The 18,923-nt window shown below is 46.6% G+C and overlaps 1 protein-coding gene and 1 pseudogene across 5 annotated transcripts in view; both read left to right on the top strand.

Annotated features, from left to right (window-relative positions):
* The window catches only part of NUAK1 (NUAK family kinase 1), a 71,174-nt gene that overhangs the window by 12,479 nt on the left and 39,772 nt on the right, over positions 1 to 18,923 (top strand). The window contains exon 1 of one of the 5 annotated variants that reach the window (XM_023527338.1): positions 5,719 to 5,739. The exons of the other annotated variants lie outside the window; for them this stretch is intronic. Within the exon in view, the coding sequence (XP_023383106.1) occupies positions 5,734 to 5,739 (6 nt within the window). The 5' untranslated portion in view covers positions 5,719 to 5,733. Of the gene's footprint in view, positions 1 to 5,718; positions 5,740 to 18,923 lie in introns of those variants that run through there. 5 annotated transcript variants of the gene reach the window in all.
* On the top strand, positions 750 to 5,584 carry LOC105288267 (annotated as a pseudogene).

The following is an 18,923-nucleotide window of genomic DNA, read 5'->3' as shown; positions in this document are numbered from 1 at the left end:
CGTTTGGATGGAAAGGCAGGGCAGCGATGGTCTCACTCCAGGGAGAACCCCACTTTGCATCTTCCTCATGGTTAATTGATATCTGTTTCTCAGGCAGAATCAAATGGAATGCTCAGGGAGGGAACCGTTGCGTGCGTGAGTGGGCGTGCAAGCAGCTGGTAGCAGAAATCCTGGAGAGGGAGGAGTGCAGTGGAAATCTCCGCTAATCATATCCACCTTCTCAAATGTGTAGGAAGGTCCAGAGCCGATGGAGGATCCTTTCCTTAACAGTCCTAACAGCAGGAGACATGTAGCGAGTGGCCAGTGTGTGCCAGGCACTGTTGTAACTACTTTACATGCCTTCTGTCCTGTGAGCCTGTATTATTATTGCATTCATTTTGCTGTTGAGGAACGAGACGCTTAGTGAGATCCAGCGACTGGCCCAAAGTCACAGAGCTGGGATTTAGAGCTGGGCTGTCTGACTTCAGGGTCATGGTCATGACCACTGGACTCCATGACCTCTCATGGGTACGGAGCCTCGTAAGCCTCTGCGGCTTCCTGCTTTGGTTCTTCACCCACACAGTGGATGGGAGACACCCACGGAACCCAGATGGATAAAGCTCAGAAAAAGTTGTCTCCAGGCTAGTTAAAATAGCCATTTGAGGAACTTCGTTCATGATCCAGATTTTTCTGTGCCTTGGTTATTTATGTCTTCTCAGTGCTAGTTTAAGTGCCCGGCACACAATAAAAATGCAATGAATCTTTGTTGAATGGCTGTGGAGTGTTCTGAGTCTAGGGAGATTGTCAGGAGACTTGGGGGCTCATCTCACCATCGGCCCAACTTGAGCCGTGTGACCTTGGGCAAGATATGTCCCTTCCGTGGCTACAATTACCCGATCGGTAAGATGAGCGCTCTGGGCCTGATTTTTGTTTTGCAATTCATTATTCATTCAACAAATATTTGTTGAGTGTCTGCTGTGTGTCAGACACCACCCTGCTCTGGGCGGTCAGGAGAGTGACGAGGTTCCTGCTCTCTTAGGACTCACATTCCAGCCCCTTCCATTTTTGCATTTGGTGAGTCCTCACGTCTCTTTCCCAGATCGCTTCAAAGCTGCAGACGCTGAATCCTGCCTTGTTTGTCTTCCTTCATTAGACAGGCGTGTTCCAACGGGGCAGGGATTTCCATCGGTTTGCTTGCCGATGTATATACCAAGTGCTTAGCACAGTGCCTGACAAGTAGATACTGGGGACACGCAGGCATATGTGCCTGAATGGATGATCGCTACTGACATCTCAGGGTAGAAAAATTCTGAGGCTAAAGCCCAAGAAGAAAATTAAGGTGCGAAAGTGCCATTTCCCGGGAAAAACACTGTTTATGTAAAGGCAAGATGCAACCGAGACTGGGTTTATTCTCTCTGCTAGGTGAGAGGTTAGGAAGTCAGGCAGGTAAGTACCGTGCTGCTGGGGGTGGGTGTGGAGAGAGTTCCTTCCCCACAGGACATCAGTGCAAGACTGGATGAGAAGAAACAGTTTCTTCTTCCCGAGCCACGACATATCAGTTATTATACAGAAACACCACTTCGGGAAATAATCTTTAGGAAAGTCTCGATGAGCTCATGCAGTCTCAACAGATCACCCTCCAACTTGGCCTTCAAGTTCTACTTCAGTTTGATAAGGCTATAAATTCAGCATTAGCTCAGAAGGTCAGGCACAAAGTCAATTTCAGGGGCTCTCTAAATACGTGCAGATTCTGCGATGATGTGTGGATTTTTTTGTATTGAATGATGTTGAATTCAGAGAGGTGACAGAACTTATTAAAGTGGATAAAGTGAAAATTGTAGCCTGTGATGGTGAAAATACTGGTTCCAGGACTACAGAATGACTAGAAATATGGCTTTTCTGTACTATTTTCTGTTATTATTCATCGCTTTTTAAAGAGAAGCATAGAAGAGAATTTTTAAATTCATTCTAGCATTGGAGAAATGACTGCACTGCTGTACTATCAGAGAATCCGGTAGAAAGAAGCTTATAATTCTGTAGCCTCTTACACTACCTTTCTTATACAGCATGAAGAAATAGAACTTGTTTTTAAATGTCAAATCAAATATCGTTGCCTTCCTAAAAGCTTTCTTTAATTAAAAAAAAAAAAAAAAAAGAAAGAAGTCAGGCAGGATTCTTCAGTTTTTCATCTGGTGATGCTTTTTGCAAACCACAGAGAAAAAAACAAAAACAAAAACTCTCCCATTCCCACCCCCCCTTTACTTCAAGCAGCAAAAGCATTTCTTAAAACAGCTCATGAAAGAAAAAATTATAACAAATATTTTGCATTTCTCTGGTGGCGGCACAGTCTGAATCCCTTTCAGCCCCACAATGGGTTCTAATTTTATGAAATGTTTGGATTAGCCACCAATTTTCTGGTGGAATTTAGGAGGCTTGTATTTGTACTTGTGCTTGAAGCAAAGCAATCTCATAAAATCCACACAGTGTCTCGGGCCCAGTGGGACATCCTAGCCAAGGACAAAATGATCATCAACGGAATGATGGTGAAGAAAGAGATCTATCTCTCTCTGGCAGCTGTGGGCAGGCTTTTCGGTCAGTGGTGTGTTCTTGAACCATAGTCTCTGGGGTTTGGCTAGGCTGCATACCACTTCCAGCTGATCATGGACTATAAAAATTCCAGCCCAAGTACAAGCTTTGTACCTGACCTTGGTTCTTTAATTTCCAGAGCCAGAGAACATTAGGGCATCTGGTAATTGGGTGAGAGGCATTTGTTAACACATGGTGCTCTATCCCCACCCCATAGCATAAGTTGCCTTGTGTTATAATTTCTAGTTTATATCTCTCTTTATGCCACTAGACCTGCACTGTCTAATATGGACACACATGACTATTAAAATGAAAGTTAGCTATAATTAAATAAAATTAAAACTTAAATTCCTTGGTGCTGCTATCCATATTTTAACCACTTAATAACCTCTGTGGCTAGTGGCTACATTTGGACAGTGCAGAAAAGATAATTTCCATCATCACAGAAAGTTCTGAAGGACAGCACTGTGCTAAGATGCTGAGTATAATGACCGCAGTGACACCCCACGCCTTACCTTGTGTTCTTAGCTCCATATGTAGCACTTGTCACTAGCAGGAATTCTCTCTTACCAACCTCATTCGTCATCTTTTCTGTATCTCCAATGGCTAGGACAGTGCCTGGTATATAGAAAGCGCCCAGTAAAGATTTTTAGAATGAATGAAGTTGTCTTTCTGATTTGGCATTGTGTTGCATGCGCTGGACACAGAGTGGGCCTTCAGAAAAAAATTGGATGAGTACTTCTCGAGTTGTAACCATTGAATGGCTTCATCTGATATTTATGGAGCACATATTATGTGTCAGGCGTTGTTTGAGGTTCTGGAGATATAATGATGAGCAGATAGACACAATCCTCTAGAGTAAGAGCTTATCTAATGCAGTGTGAATCTGCTAGGGGCAGGGGGTGGTGCCTGTTAAATGTACCATCCTTGGCACCCACCCCAGAGGATCTGATCCACTAGGGCTGGGGTGGTACTCAGGGATACCTGGGAACCTACAGTGTTTTAACCAAGCATCTCAAGTGAATATGATGAGGTTGGTCCACGGTCTGTACTTTGAGACACAGCAATGGGAAGCTAGCTGTCGTATGTATGTATCTGGGGATACACCACCCTGCTTTTTTCAGTCCACACCTTCTATTGTGATAACTGGAGGGCCCTAAGACCCTGGATTCTTACATTAGACATGAAGCTTGAGGTCTCTTTGCCTTTTATCTTCCCATGGAGTAATAATACTAGCAAACAGTTGCATAGCTGTAATTGTGCCAGGTGAGAGATTCAGCATGTTAAATCACTGACCTAAACTCATCCGCATGGTAACACTAAAAGGTGCACATCTTTATTATCCCCATTTTACAGTGAATACACTGAGGCACGGGAAATTAAGTCACTTGCCCAAGTTTGCACTGCTCAGACCCTGAAGTGCTGTGACACTGATGTTTATGGTCCCTGGACTTTGAACATCTGCCTCCCAAACGCTGAATGGGCTTTTCTTTCTTTTTCTGCCAGTTGCTCAGAATCAAAAGTTCGGGTTCTATTTATGAAATGCCTGTTTATGGGATTAACACGTGTGGGCATCATAGGCTCTGTTGATTTACAAATTCCCACCCCTGGTCTCAAGGAGCATAATTCATTCATTAGGCAGACCTTCCCTTGGGCCTACTATGCACCCGCCCTGTGTGGTGCTCCCAAGCATAAGAGCCTTGCACTTGGCCTAGTGGGGGGACAAAAGCGTAGGCAGAGACTTCCTGAGAAAGTTGTCACACCCAAGATACGTTTTCCTCTAGATGGGAAAAGCAAAGCAAATCTTAAAAACTAGGAGTTCCCTTATTTTGCTGTGTGCGACTCAGTTTTTACATAGTTTTGCTGTAGAATATGCCTGTTTCGCCCCATAGGGCTTCTGTGTGTGTGTGTGTGTGTGTGTGTTATATATGTGGTGGGAGAGTTCAACACAAGGAAGGATGTACCTCCCTTCCACCCTTTTTTAACCACTTAGCAGGGCAGGAAGCCCCTTAGAGTTGAGAATGCCCAGAACTCCTGACCCGCTTGGGAGAACTTCGAAAGAAGGAGAATGAAGAGGAGGGAACATTTCTAGAATACTTAGCACATGCCTTCTGCAAGACAGGCTAAATGACAGTGTGCACACGTCATCCCATTTCACAGCAACTCTGTGACGTGCAGTAACTATCATCCCCACTTTGTCGTTAAAGTGAACGATCTGCTCACGTAATCATGGTAGCACCTGAGTTAAAAACTCAGGTGCGTCTGGCCCCATGGTGGCTCTTCCCACCACCCCACTGGTTCTCAGACCCGGCTGAGCCTTAGGATAACCTGGGGACCTTTGCAGAATATTCTGGGGTTGGGACCTAGGGGTCAGTATTTTTCATTGACCTCTAGGTTACTGCAGTTCACTGCTGGAGTTGAAAGCCTCTGGCTAAAGCATGCTGACTGCCAAGGTCCATGGGTCTGCGCTGAAGGTATCCTCATTGGTGACTGGTCGGGCTGGGACCTTGCCCACCTTTGCCCCCAGCATGCTTTCTCCAGGGAGGACGGGTGTGTCCAAAGCCATCCCGCTGGACCTGGGCCGGGACCTTTTGCTCTGTTGCGTCAGAGGCTGCCCGTAAATCGGCAGCCGGCTTGTTTTCTTTTTAGGCCCCAGTTGTAGCGACCTTTGTGTGTCTGTTTATTTCAGGGAAATAATTCCATCCTACAAAATTGATTCCCTGGGGGCTACAGAAGTACACTTGGAGGGACTTCTTTTAGTGGGGTGACCTGAAATGTCCTCTCAAAAGAGGCGACAGCTGTTCCCTTTCTCGCAGCCCTTGTCTCGCTTTGCCCTCTGATGTCTTCCTCTCAGCATGATATCTCTCCGTAGTGGCCTTACTTGCACACGTGTCTGCATAAGGCCCGTTTGTTAATAACGATAGTTACAAAACGTGGTTTTGGAGCATATATTGTATGTTGGGCACACTGGGCCTTTTCTATAAGTTATCTGATTGCGTTTTGCATTTTCTTGGCCGCGATGCAAGTAAACACAAGTCTGGAATCTGGGGATTTTTATTTTAGAACGGGGGAAGTTATCATTGTGCCATGATTTGCAGGCCTTGTTGGAGAGTGAGGTGTTCCGTGGACTGTGGAGGCCGTCATATTGGAGCCGTTGGCTTGGCTGGGATGGCCGTGAGTAGTTGGCTCATTGAATAGAAGAGAGTGGCCCAACAGCCCCTACTGTTATTAGTCTCAGTCAAGGAAACAGATAATACTGGTTAATCTGATGGGTTAAGTGGAAATACGAATATAACTTAATCTAATATAATTTAATAGAGAGCTTAAACTATAGTTTTCCAGGTAATTGAAGCTCACCCATTCAAGAGCCACTCTTAAAAAGTGGTCGCCATTTATTATGGAAATCTGTCTCAAGTGGTTGCACGTTTTCTTGCCTTCTTAATGTACTTTCGAAGTGGGTAAACTTTGTCTCGATGTCTTTGGGGAACTTCTAAATGGTCCTCGGTACTGTGTTTTGGAATTCCCATGTCTGCCATGTAGAATTTGTCTATCTTCTTCATCATTGACTTTCATTCCCTTTCGGTGACCTTTTTAAACGATAAAATGCTTCTTTCCCCTAAAGCGAAAATAAACACTCTCAATCCTGAAAACCTACAAGACAAGATCAAAGGTACCGTTAGTCGTCTTTGTCTTGATTCTGTCGGTGAGGCTGTCCCCGGCAGCTTTCTAGTTCTGTTTTTCTACTTCCCCACAGATTTGCTGTGGCCAAGCTTCTTAGACTTGTTAGTAGCAAAATTGTGGGTGACCGTTTGAGGGGGCTCAATGCATGGATTTGATGACATTTCTTGAGGTGGCTTCTCTAAGGGTTTATTCCCCCTATTCATACAATCTTCACAGCTGAACGGGCCCTGACGGTGAATCTAGTGACATTCCATCTTCTTGCATAACAGGATGAGTCGCTTGTGGGGAGTAGGGCTGGCCAGGGTCACCCAGTTAGTATATGGCCAAGCTGGGTCTCTTGACTCAAGGTTTAGTGCCTTTTCCATTTTGCCACCTCTTACCTGTGTTCTAGATTGTGGGTGTAGAGATAAAAGTGGCTTTGGAATACAAGAGTTATTACTATATTTGGATAATTAAATCCGGGAAAATCCTACCTTTTACCTTAATCATCTATGTTGCTCAAATGGCAGATTTTTTTAACTTCTTTTCTGAGGGTGTGAGAAGCAGAATGTAGCCTCCTCTTCAGCATGCCAGACCCACTCTCTGTGAACATCAGCCTCGGATTAATACGGAGATGGGTACAGAAACGCCCTTGAAAGCAACGTGCTTTATTCTCTGGACATAGCTTACATTTTATGACCTGCTTAAAGATGCAGGGAGCATAAATCTTGGGGAGATTCGTCCTATTTACTTGTTTGTCTTTTCTGCAGATGGGATGCTTGCATCAGAGCTGAGCTGGCTTCAGATGTTTGCTCCGGGATATTTTAGCTGAACTGTATGAGTCCATTAAACAAATGTTAAGAGTTTTTGGGAAAGAAAGGCTGTGTCTCAAACCAAATGTTTTACATGGAGAACATCTGGGGAATATTGGTATTTGTGTGTACAGTACATCAGAACGCAGCTTGGCGGGGTTCAGCTGGGATGTTTCTGGCCTGTGGTTGCTGGATTTGACAGTTTTGTTGTAAGGGAATGGTTCTTATGAAGTGCTGCCATCAAGGCAGTGCTCGCTCCAGGAAGGGGTGTCCTCGTTTAGCCGCACTCTCAAATTGTTCTGATTAGCTCCTCGGCCCGATCGCCCACGACATTTGAACAGTCTGACATCTGAGCTAGTTTTCTCCAAGGCTTCAGCTCCAGAGGAAGCCTCCCAGTGCCGGGACTCAGGGTGTCTCTTCTTGACCCCATGTTTCCGGAGATTTGGTGAAATGTGGCAACAGGTGTGGTAGCAGCGTCATCCACAGATCCAAGTGCCTGGGTTGAAACTTGGGTGTTGACTTTATGGCCTGTGGGAACTTGGGGAGTTCTTTTTCAGCTTCAGTTTTCCTCTTCTGTCTGACACACAGGGTAAGGGGGGAGTAAAATAAAGTGGGGTGGCACTGAATACCTAGGAGGCGGTCATTTACTTTATGGTATCGCACCCATGGGTTTGCGGCCCTCCCCGCAAGCACAGAAGCCATGTGGAACCCGGGATATCATCTGGGTAGCTTGTCTGACTTTAGCAACTTGTATAGACTGGGCCAGGTTGATGGTATGCCTGGATGGGTGAGAAGGGGACCATTCTTATGAAAATTAAGACTTAATGATATTCATCGTGTTCGAGAGTCACTTCAGCTCAACACATATTTGTTGAATGTGCTGTGGTGCCAGATTCTTTCCTAGGTATTGGGGACACGGGCGTAGGGGGTGGGGGTGGTTCCTATCCTGTATTCTCTGCTCACTGTGCCTGGTATTGACCGCGAATGTTATAGGTTTTAGGTTACATGTCGGCTGTGATTGAAGTGGCATGAAAAATGACTGCTGTGCTGTATTAGTCTGCTCGAGCTGCTGTAACAGAGAGACCAACTACAGACTGATTGGCTTAAACAACAGATGTTTATATTTTTATAGTTCTGGAGGCTGGATGTCCAAGATTAAGGTGCCAGCAAGATTGGTGTTTGGTGAGACCTCTTTTCCTGGCTTGCAGATGGCTGCCTTCTTGCTGTGTCCTCATATGGCCTTTCCTTGGTGTGTTCTGGTGTCTCTTCCTCTTCTTATAAGGACATCAGCTTATTGGATCAGGGCCCCACCCTTATGAACTCATTTAACCTTAATTACCTCCTTAAAAGGCCTGTCTCCAAATACAGTCACACCAGGGGTTAGGGCTTACACATGGGAATTTGGGAGAGGAGACACAAATCTATAGCAGCTGGTAAATATTTTATAGGTATGAATATTATTTGGCAGAGAATATGGCCAGACTTCTTATGCCTTTGGTTAAGATTGATCAAAAATGATCCTTACTGAAGCCCCCATCATCCCTATTTTTAAAAAAGACAAAACACCACCATAATTTAAAATGGCTTTATTGTGGTATGAGAGGAAATTATTGTAAACATTATATCTGGATGGCATTTGGACTAGTACCAGTCAAGTGAAATAGTCATAGGCCCATATTATGGAAGAGATGACTGAATGTAAGGCATGGAATATGGGTGAGCAAAAGGGACAGTGAAGATATTTTCCTGGCTCTTTTTAAGGATGGAAAATGAATAACTGAGCAAAGCGAGACTTAATTTTGGTCTTATTTAGGAGTGTGAGTGAGACACAGGGGTGGAAATAGGGGAGCAGTGGGTGGAAGGATTTCTCAGGAGGCCCCACCGCTGCACACGCACATCAGTTCACCTGTGATCTCACAAAAGAACGCTTGCTGGGAAGCATCTTACATTCCTACCAAGAGCATCTCCTTGGCCAAACTCTAGGGTCCTGTGTCTACCCATCGGTACAAGAAGGGTGAAGTATCTTAACTGCTGGTCTCTCTGTGGCAAAGCCTGTGCATCTTCTGGTTCCATCCCAGGTCCCACCTGCTCCCTGGAGCTCTCCTTGACACAGCTGGTGACTCGTTCTTAGTAACCCACTTACGAACCTTGTTCTCTCTTCCTTGCTGACTCTTCAACATCTCCTGGTAGAAGTTAAGGGTCTTGGTTGCAAGTGACGGAAATGGACTCTGTGACTCAAGGAGAAGATGAGTTCATAAGGTGTGGTATATCCCACAGAAAAAGACAAAAACTAAGGAAACTTGAGGAACCAGTTAGGAAGAACTACTAACAGATGGTCTTTTCAGGGGTTGTTGTTGGGATGTGTGCCTCTGCCATTTTCAGACCACTCAAAATTCAATTCTGGGGAGAGTAGTTCCTTAGCCAAACTCTAGGGTCATGGGTCCACCCACAGGCACAGGGAGAGTTAGTTATCTTGACCAATGAGCTCTTTAAAACTGCATCCGATGGGGTAGGGCTACCCCCAGAGCAAAGGCAGTGTGTTCCTGCTAGCAGAAGGCTGAATGGGTGGAGGGCAGGAAGGACCCGACCCCCCATATCTGCTGTCTTTTCAATTTGAATTGTGAGCAACTCGAAGGGTAGTTTTGGGTCCTGTTTTACAGCATCTGGATTGATGCCTTATTTGGAGTAGATTTCCCACAATTGCTTGCTGGAGAATTGACTCATTATCGCATCATGTTAGGGACACGCTTCCCAGACTCTAGTGTTGGATTTTGCCTTTTGCACAAATGCATTGGTGGCCTCGCAGCAGCGAGGAACACCAGTAGATATGTTTTTGAAGATGGAAGCGATTTAAATTTTAGCTTGAAAAACGTCTCAGAGTGGGGGCAAGTGTGTGTGGCTTGGTGGGGCCTTCATCTCCGGAGACTCCGATTGAGCTCACATTCATCGGACACCGACCAGCTGCCAGGCACCCTGCGGTTTGCTTAGGCAATGTGGTTTCAGAGTATGCTCTTTGGGTTTAGCAAGACTCAGCTCTCCTATTTGTTAGTTGTGTGCCCCAGGGCAAGTTACTTAACCTCCCTCAGACTCAGTGTATATTCATTGAGAAGGCAGAAACAATAGTGTTTTTGCAAGAATTTAATGAGTGAGAGGTTGAGACTGTTAAGGCAATGGTGCGCTGTGCCTGGCATGTACTAAGGGCTCGATAACTGGTGATTATTACGATTACTGCTAGCTATTGTGAATGCTCTCCCACCCCTTCTGGAGTGGGCACTGTTATCATCAATCTCCATTTTAAAGATGAGCAAGTTCAGGCTCAGTGGCAGGTGGCTGTGGGATGATATGATGTCCTGCTATGGTTTTATGTTTTGTTAAGGGTCCTTTTCCACCTAACTCCATCGACCTATTGTTGTCATATAACACATGTAAGTTTAAGGTGTACAAGGTGATAATTTAGCCCACATATATAATGTGAAATGATCATCACAGCAAGGTTAGTTCATACCTCCATCCCCTCACATAACTATCATTTTTTTGTGTGTGGTGATAACATTTAAGATCTACTCCCTTAAAACTTTCAAGTACATAATACAACTTGGTTCACTGTACTCATCTTATAACGGAAAGTTTTTACCCTTTGACCAACATCTCCCCATTTCCCCCACCCCCGCAGCTTTTTTGGATTCCACGTGTAAGTGAAATCATACAGTATTTGTCTTTCTTTGTCTGACTTACTTCACTTAGCATAATGTTAAGGGTCCTTTTAAATACTTGAGGTCCGTTTCAGCAATAGCTTTTTGGCATGGAGTATACACCAGGCACCTGCTAGGCATTGGAGATGTAGCAGAGAGGACGGAAGTGGTCTCTGTATGACTGAAACCTAAAGAATGGTGAGCGAGGTTATGAAAGGGGGCATGATGGGGATTCAGTGCAGGGGATGGAGGCGGAAGGGTTGGTCAGCTGAGTGAGTTGCAGATGAAGTGGAGGGAATCCTGGCAGAGAAAGTGACAATCACAGGCGTCCAGGGGCATGAACACACTCCTCTCCCAGGCTGCTCCTTGGGACCCCGTAATGACCACAGACCCCCGCCCCTATCTCCCTGAGGGTAGAAACTGAATGGTGGGTGTAGGATAAAGCTCACAAGACAACCTGCCAGATGGGGTGATAGGAAATGCCCAGACTGAGCATGCTCTTTGAGGGGGCTGTACATTTGTAGCCGGAGGTGCTACTGTGACAAGCATCCCAGGCAGGTTTGTGGGCGGTAATTAGTGGGCTGATAAGCGTTCAGATGGATTTTGCAATGGGGCTGTGAAGCAGGAACCAGCCTGCTAACTCTCTGGATAATGGACAGAGAGCTTCTCTTGGAAGGAAAAGAGGCTTCTGCTGTGAGGAGGTGATGAATGAGGCCTCCAGGGGGATAGATTGCAGCCCAGGCGCTTGTTCCTTCCCTGTCTGATTTGTCTTTGCACACTCTAATTGCCATAAATCAGTTTTCCAAATAAGAGGGAGTCTGTCAGGATAAAAATAACTTCTTAAGAATCTTCTTTTTCACTTAGCTATAAAATCACCCACGGTTAAAATAGAAAATAAATTTAAAGCCATGGCCCCCCCCCCACCCCTTTTGCATGTCATATGTATTTTACCATCTTAAGAAATTAAAGACTCCTTTTTTCTTTGTTCTGCTCACCTGGATCAGTTAGTCAATTGATTAGTTTCCTTTCCCTTTGGAAAACTAATTTTCTTTCTTAGGTCTTTTGTGTCCCTTGTTCACTGTTCCCAAGGTCAGTGATTCAGTAGCAGCTTGAAGTTAATATTTAAAAGCAATGTTTTCAATGAATTAAGAAATAATGGGATAGAAAAATCTCCCAAGTATGCTTATTCGTGTGTGATATCAAATCAGACTTCAGAAACTGGAATGAAGTTTGGATGGAATTGGACTGAAAATAGGGTCCCCGACATGTCTGTGTGGTGGGGACGGCCCGCTAGCATTAGACGGAGCTGAAATAATGCCCTGTGCTGTAAAGCGGGTCATAATTTGCCAGCACCCTTTTGTCTATCTGTCGTTCTCCATCTCGGTGTGTTAATAATGCATCAGTTCTGGGGGCTTTGCTGCACAGGGGCCTGCCTCAGTGTAAATGCCGGACCTGTCTGCGACGGCTTCAGCCCTGCTGCTAGCTGTGGCTGTGGACTTTGGTTAGGAGTCCTTGCCCGGAGTATTAGTCGTGGGCTAGAGTGAGACTCAGGACTCTTGATGCAATTTCAGTGCTGCTGCTAATTTCATGAACCCGGGCTGTGCTTTAACCTCCCTTGGACTCGGTTTTCTCGCCTGTAAAATGCGGGGAGGGGAGGCAGCGATAGAACATTTTGAGGTCCTTGCAGCTCTAACATCTGCTGATGAGAATGGTGCTCACTGTGCCTCGGCCATAGTGACCGTCGGCTCTCTCACTGCCCGCATCCCATGCACGATCTGCTCTGATCCCCACAGCAACCTTGTGGGCTTGGTACTCTTGTCATCCTTATTTGCAGATGAAGAAACTGAGACTGTGACGTTCTTGCCTGAGGACCTATCTATGCAGGGGGCACCTGGACCATGTTTCTGTGACCCATGGACGAGAAGGCCGAGGTGTTGGTGCTGGGTTTCTTAATAGTTCTGGCTGGGCTTTGAGGCTGATAAAGAAGAGTTGCACAACCTTAAGCTTGTCCAAGCTGTGTTATAAACAGCATCAGTGTGATTGGATACTACCAGCTGTCCAACTTATCAGTAACCTTGGCCTTCTGGTCCGGCTCCTCCTCTTCATCCACACAGCACTTGTAACCTGGAAGAGAAGCAGTGGCACTTGAGAATTCGGAGTTGGTGTTGCATTTGGCTTTTGGAAATGCGAAGTCCAAAAATAAACCACCCCTTGGCCAACCGGATCCCAGCTAAATGGCCTTGCATTTTTAAGCTTATTCTGTGACTCTGGTCGCCTGTGTGTAGCATCTCTCGTGCTACTAGAGGCCTTTCCATGCAGGGCGCCTTGGGGTGTTTATTAAGAGTAGAGCCTGGAGACACTTCCAGAGGATTCTGGCGAGAAGGCTCCTCACAGCTGTAGCCAGACCCTCTCTCACAGAGCGGGCAGGACGTGGGGCTCCGGAGTTCACCTCCCTCCCCTCCTTCTTCAGACACATTCACTTTTACCAGGTGTAGGAGCCCCAGGTTGTGTGTGGAGCATCCATCAGCAGCCAGCTTCTTACAGCATCGGTAGGCCCGCCTCCGGCTAGAACAAGAGGACTGTCTGCTGGGAACAAGAAGCCTTCCATTTGCCAGGGGTAAATTAATTCAGGTCACTGAGTCCCCTCCAGGAAGCAGCTTGTTTATAATTCCCCTCTATATAGATGGGAGGCTGATTAATTTTTACTAATCATCTAATGTTTAACATGACTGCATCATAATAAGTTCCGGAGTAATAAGGGTTGTCATGGCCACATTTGCTCTGGTTTAAGATGGCATTTCTCAGACTTCAGAGTGCAACAGAATCACCTGGGAAGTTTATAAAAAATGCTGATACCAGTTTGCTCCCCACCCTCAAATTCATTAGCTCTGGGGTAGGCCCTAGAATCTGTATTTGACAATCAGTTTCCCTTTTCTCCCCAACCAGGGGATTTGACGCAGGTGGTGTGCTCACCACCCTTTGGCAAAATATTCTCTCTGAGAATCTAATCGTGAGCTTCAAGCTGTTTTGTTGCTTCCTTTTGGCTTTGCTGCTGGTGTTAACTTTCCATTGGCCTCCTTTTCTCTGCTCGGTCAGCCATGACCACTATCTGATGTTTACAAACCCGAACACTGACCGTCCAGGGAGGGCAAATCTGCCCAAGATTTTTTAGTCATTATTTCCACTTGCCTTGTGGCATCACCACGTGCAATAATGACAGTCTTAGCTCAGTCCTCGAAGAGGGGGAGTGTGCTGGAGAGCAAGGGCTGACTAACCATGTAGATAAAAGCGTCCCAGGTCTCTCTGAGGCCCTCCTAAGCAAGCCCTGGCAGCGTCAAATAAAAATTGGATTTGCTGCTCAAATTCTGAAAATAGAACACATTTTCATGGCAGGAGAATAATCAGTATCATCTGAGGAGACGTTATCTCTGATGGGGAGTTTTGAGGAATAAGAGAATTGAGAACTGAGTTACAGAGGATTGTATTTTCAGAACTTCTTAGAAGATTGAAAGGCTGGTGGTGGCCAATGGTAGGATGCCATTCTTTGAAGAAGAAGCTCATTCTTACACATGCCACGTTCCCTGGCATCGGGGTGCTTCTCCTCAGAGCCTGGTGATATGACTCTTGGCTTCCAACTTGCTTCTGTCTGAAAAAACATCCATGTAATGACATGAATCAACAGGCCTGACAGGAAGAGGCCCGTGGGCTCTGCGGCGTTGCTGGCATTGGTCCCTGTGGGGCTGATTGCATCATGGCAGCTTGCTAGAATGTCGTCCTGAGTTAGCCAGGCTGCTCTCAAAGAGCTGGGGGGTCATTGCATTAATTAGGGGCTTTGGCTGCAAGACGCCCTCCTGGGTGGTGTCACCAGGGTGATGGCCTTTGATGGCAGCCTTTGTGATTGAAAGCCATTTGGTGATCCTGGGGAGCTTTGGATCTGGTGGCCAAGTGGAGCTATGCTTTGCTTGAACTCTGACCATCAACCACACAAGAGCAGGAACCTGTACACTGGCCTCCGCTTTGGCTGCCTGTTCCCACTGCAGGTGGCCTCTGGGCTCCTTGTTAAGAAAAAGGTCCCCAAGCTGCCCGCAGCTCCTGTGGACCATGGCCAGGTATGAGATCACACCTTGTGAATGGCAGAGAAGCTGCCAGTTCCTGTAGCCTGACAACACAAACCTGTCCTCACTAAGTGATGCCAGTGTTTATGGCCGTGTGTCTTCCCTGCTGCTCTCTTACCCAGTCCTGCCTCTTGGGACCTCACGTGTGACCCTGTAAAACTTCACCTGCTTGGAGGGGGCCCGTCCCACTGGGCTTGGGAGACTGTTGGGGATCCTTTGAGAGATTCTGTCATCTGCCATGTTTGCCATCCGTCCCAACTTTATCCACAGCGTCAAGAATCAGCAGCCTCTGGGCTCAGCCTGCTGGGGTTCAAGTCTTAGCTCTGTCTTTTACAAGCTGTGTGACTTTGGGCAATATTTATTTTCTCTGTGCCTCAGTTTCCTCCCCTGTAAAATGGGGTTATAATTAGTATTCAATGAGATAAGGCCCGCTGGCACGTGGTTAGCACTTAATGAATGTTCATCACTGCTGTTATTAAGATACCGCCACTGATTTAAACATGTTGATATGTCAGGGCCAAAGGCAGAGCACTAAGATCTCGCTGCTCACAGTGTGGTCCCTGGACCTGCTTCACTGGCATCACCTGGGAGCTTGCCAGGAGTGCAGAATCCCAGGCCCCACCTTTGACCTTGGGATTCAGCATCTGCATTTTAACAAGATGCCCATGACCCCTGTTTGAGTGAGTCACTGAAGGCTAATGTATGGCAGTGAATGAGCATCCATGGGAGGTGACTGTGGAGCGAAGTGGGCAGCGATTCTCTTGCTGCCCAGAATTTCTCCCCTCCCCAAAGCAGGTTGAGAAGACAGCTGGCTGCCTTGCTGTATGCTGGCATGGAGGCTGAATATGAATTTTAACCTGCTGTTGCCTCAGAAAGAATGTGGGATGGGGGAAGATGTGTGAGGGAAATGGTGAGGGGAGAGGCCTGTGAGATGATTTGCTATGAGCTCATCGCCCCTGAACATGATGCAGGACCCCATATCTGATAGGCCTCATTTATAGCAACCACCATTTATTCCACATCTACAGTGTGCCAGGCACTTTACTTACATTATGTCCACTCCTTACAACCACCCCAGGAGGTACAACTTGCTAACCCCATTTTACAGCTGAGGAAACTGAGGTCTGTGCTGAGATCTGGGCTGAGCTCACCCAGCCAATAAAAGCCTGAATTTTTATGTGCTTCCCCATAACCCTGCCTAGATCACCGAGCTCTTAACAGTCACAGCAGCCACTGTGGCAGGCTATAGAGCAGGTGGTTTTTGGTGATTATTCAAAAAAGGAAAAACTACTTCTGCAGAAGAGGAGGCTGGGCCTGTTACATTTAATAAGAATGCAAATTGCCTGGGCCGGTTGCCTCTTAAGGAGGCAGGCACCATGGGGTAGAATTCACAGGTCCCTGGCCAGACCTGCTGCTGCATACGCTTTAAACATTAAACTACAGGGTGGCCTTATTTAAAAGCAGACCATTTTATAAGGCACACGGTGCCGTCTAGACGTGGGACATTTATGAAAGTGGCTGTGCTGCGCGTTGGGCTCAAACACCTGAGTTCCCGGCTCCAGTCAATTTGTAGGTGAAGTGAAATCTGACTCGTGCAAGAACAAATTGGATTTTTTTTTTGAGGGTGTATGATTTCAGACGTTTGGTAATCTCTTCCTGCTGAGCTCTTTCCTTACCTCGTCTTTCTTTGTCGATGTGGGTGAGGAGCGGGGAAAACAGAGGATTCGTTCTCCATGATGCTGGCGCCTCTGTGCGTGTCTTTGGCCACGATGGAAGTTATGTAATTCTTTGTGTGATTTTTGCTTCTTTTCCTTCTCTCTCAACCCCCCACCTTGAGGGCTGGGGCAGAATCGTGTTGGCTTCCTCTTGTGTTGTCTCAGCACTGTGCTTGGTACCTGGTAGGTGCTCAAAGGAGTAAGTGAATCAGCAGTCTGCATCTAGTGGATATCTTGCGTCAGACGTTTGATGCTAAGGAGGAAGATTTCGTTTTCCTATCCACCTGCCTGGGCAACCGTAAGAAGGAGGTGGGGGAAGATCGCCCTGGGTTCAAGTCGTTCCCCCTTTTGTCCGGTCTCAGACGCCGGTGCCATGATGATCATGGTGGTCCCCAGCTGCTCTGAGCTTTCTGACATTACGGATGAGGGTACCATTTAAAGACCCAGAAGAGAGATTCTCCCGCCCTTTATGTGCTCTGGAACAAATGTGACCTCCATTCCCAAGGCTGCCCTATGAGGAACCAAGAGGAACTCAAGTTCGTTCTGAGGAAGGAAGGAAGGAAGCAAGGAAGGAAGGAAGGATAGAAGGCAGGCAGGCAGGCAGGCAGGCAGGCCCTATATATGGGGGGCACTCTCTCTGGGTTAAACATGGCTGAGATTTATTGAGTACTTAACCTGGGCCAGCTCATTCTAAACACCTGACATGTCATCCTCACAGGGAGGGACCCATGAGGCAGGGGCACTGTTATTTCCCTACTTGAAGGACAAGGAAACTGGAAAACAGAGAGGTTATGTAACCTGCCCAGGGTCACACAGCTGGTGAGGGATTTTAGCCAGGACTCAAAGCCATGTCATTAACCATTACGCAATACTGCTTTAGGGTGCCCTGGCTCAGTTTATCCTTCAACTTCATGAATCAGGCACTACATTACATTACAGGAGCTATATTTATGGGTCTCCTCCTTTTTAAACTCTTTAAAAATGTGACAACTATTCTTAGCTCTCTGAGACCTACAGAAACAGGACAGGAGCTGGCTTTGGCCCACAGGCCGAATATGCAGCAAACTAAGAAGCAAGATGATTTCAGATGTTGCAAAACACCCCAAAGAAGATAAAATGGAGGAAAGGTGTAGGGAGAAGGAGGTGGCCAGGGTGACCTTATCCACTGGAGGAGTCCCAGAGGGCCTCCCGATGGGATGGCATGCAGCTGGAGCTTGAACACTGAGAAGGATGTAAGGATTTGAGGTGTGTAAAGTGCTTAGCACAGCATCTGTACCATATATTAAGTGCCCAACAAATTCCTGCTGTTATTACTATCGTTATCATTTTTGTGGCTTGCCATTAAATGGGTCTGTGACCTTTGGTGAGTCATTTGCCCTGCTCGTGGGAGTTGAACTGAAAGCCTTCCCTCTGACCTTGGCACTTGTACAGTTTTCAGTGATTTCTAGCATTTGCCTCCTCCTGACTCCCCACTATCTCTTTGAAATAGGGAGCAGAATGAGCCCTCTTTTACATTTTCAATAGAAGACTCATTGTCAAGAGGGAAGCTTTTGCGGGGGGACAGCCACCATGCTTATTGACATTTATGGAGCCCTTTTAGTTTCCTCAGTGCTGAGTGGGGTTTTATTAGAATGTGGACACTTGCCTTTCACACTGGGCTGGAACCATCCCCCTGGCAAATGCACCGTGGGACCCTCTGCCTCTGGCTCCACCATTGGGGGATATTGACAAGTGGGCTTATTTTCTTACCCCGAAGAATGTCACTATCCTCCCCTGACCTTGGATGTTGAAAGAATGTATTCCTATTGTCATTTAACAATAGCGGCTAAGTTCAGCCTGCCGCATAATCAAAGGGGTGATTTCTCCCCTCCACAGGCCCATCTTTAGTTCCTGGAGGAATGTAGGAGTTGATCCAACAGCCACCCACATCCTCCCTGCCTGTGTGTGTTCACTGTCTGCGTCCTCCAAGAACCAGCTTTCAGAAACGCAGGCCCTGCTCAGATCAAATAAAGCCTTCCAGTCACATCTTTACATTTGACGTAAGCTTATGGAAGCTTTTCCTGCTACATATTGAATGGGGCTGTTGCGAGTGCCCGGGGGTAGTTCTGAGCCTGGCACCGTGGTGAAAAGGGACCTTGTAGCTGGAAGCTCATTCATCTTTGTGCAATGAGCATCCCTTTATCCAGTGTCCTGTGTCTTCTCTCTGCTTTCTCCATTCCTCGGTTGCTCATGTAGGTAGGATGTCAGAGAAATCCTAAGTCATCCTCCGATCGTGTCTGTTTTGACAGTGTTTGGCAGGAGTGGTCCCTCCTTTTCTTCTCCAGTTCCACTATCAGTTCTCTGGTCTGGGCTCTCATCACCTAA

Source organism: Pteropus vampyrus, unplaced genomic scaffold (genome assembly GCF_000151845.1).
Source record: "Pteropus vampyrus isolate Shadow unplaced genomic scaffold, Pvam_2.0 Scaffold16, whole genome shotgun sequence".
Lineage (NCBI taxonomy): Eukaryota > Metazoa > Chordata > Mammalia > Chiroptera > Pteropodidae > Pteropus > Pteropus vampyrus.
Note: the sequence above shows the minus strand (reverse complement) of the source record. Positions and strands in the feature narration are given on the sequence as shown.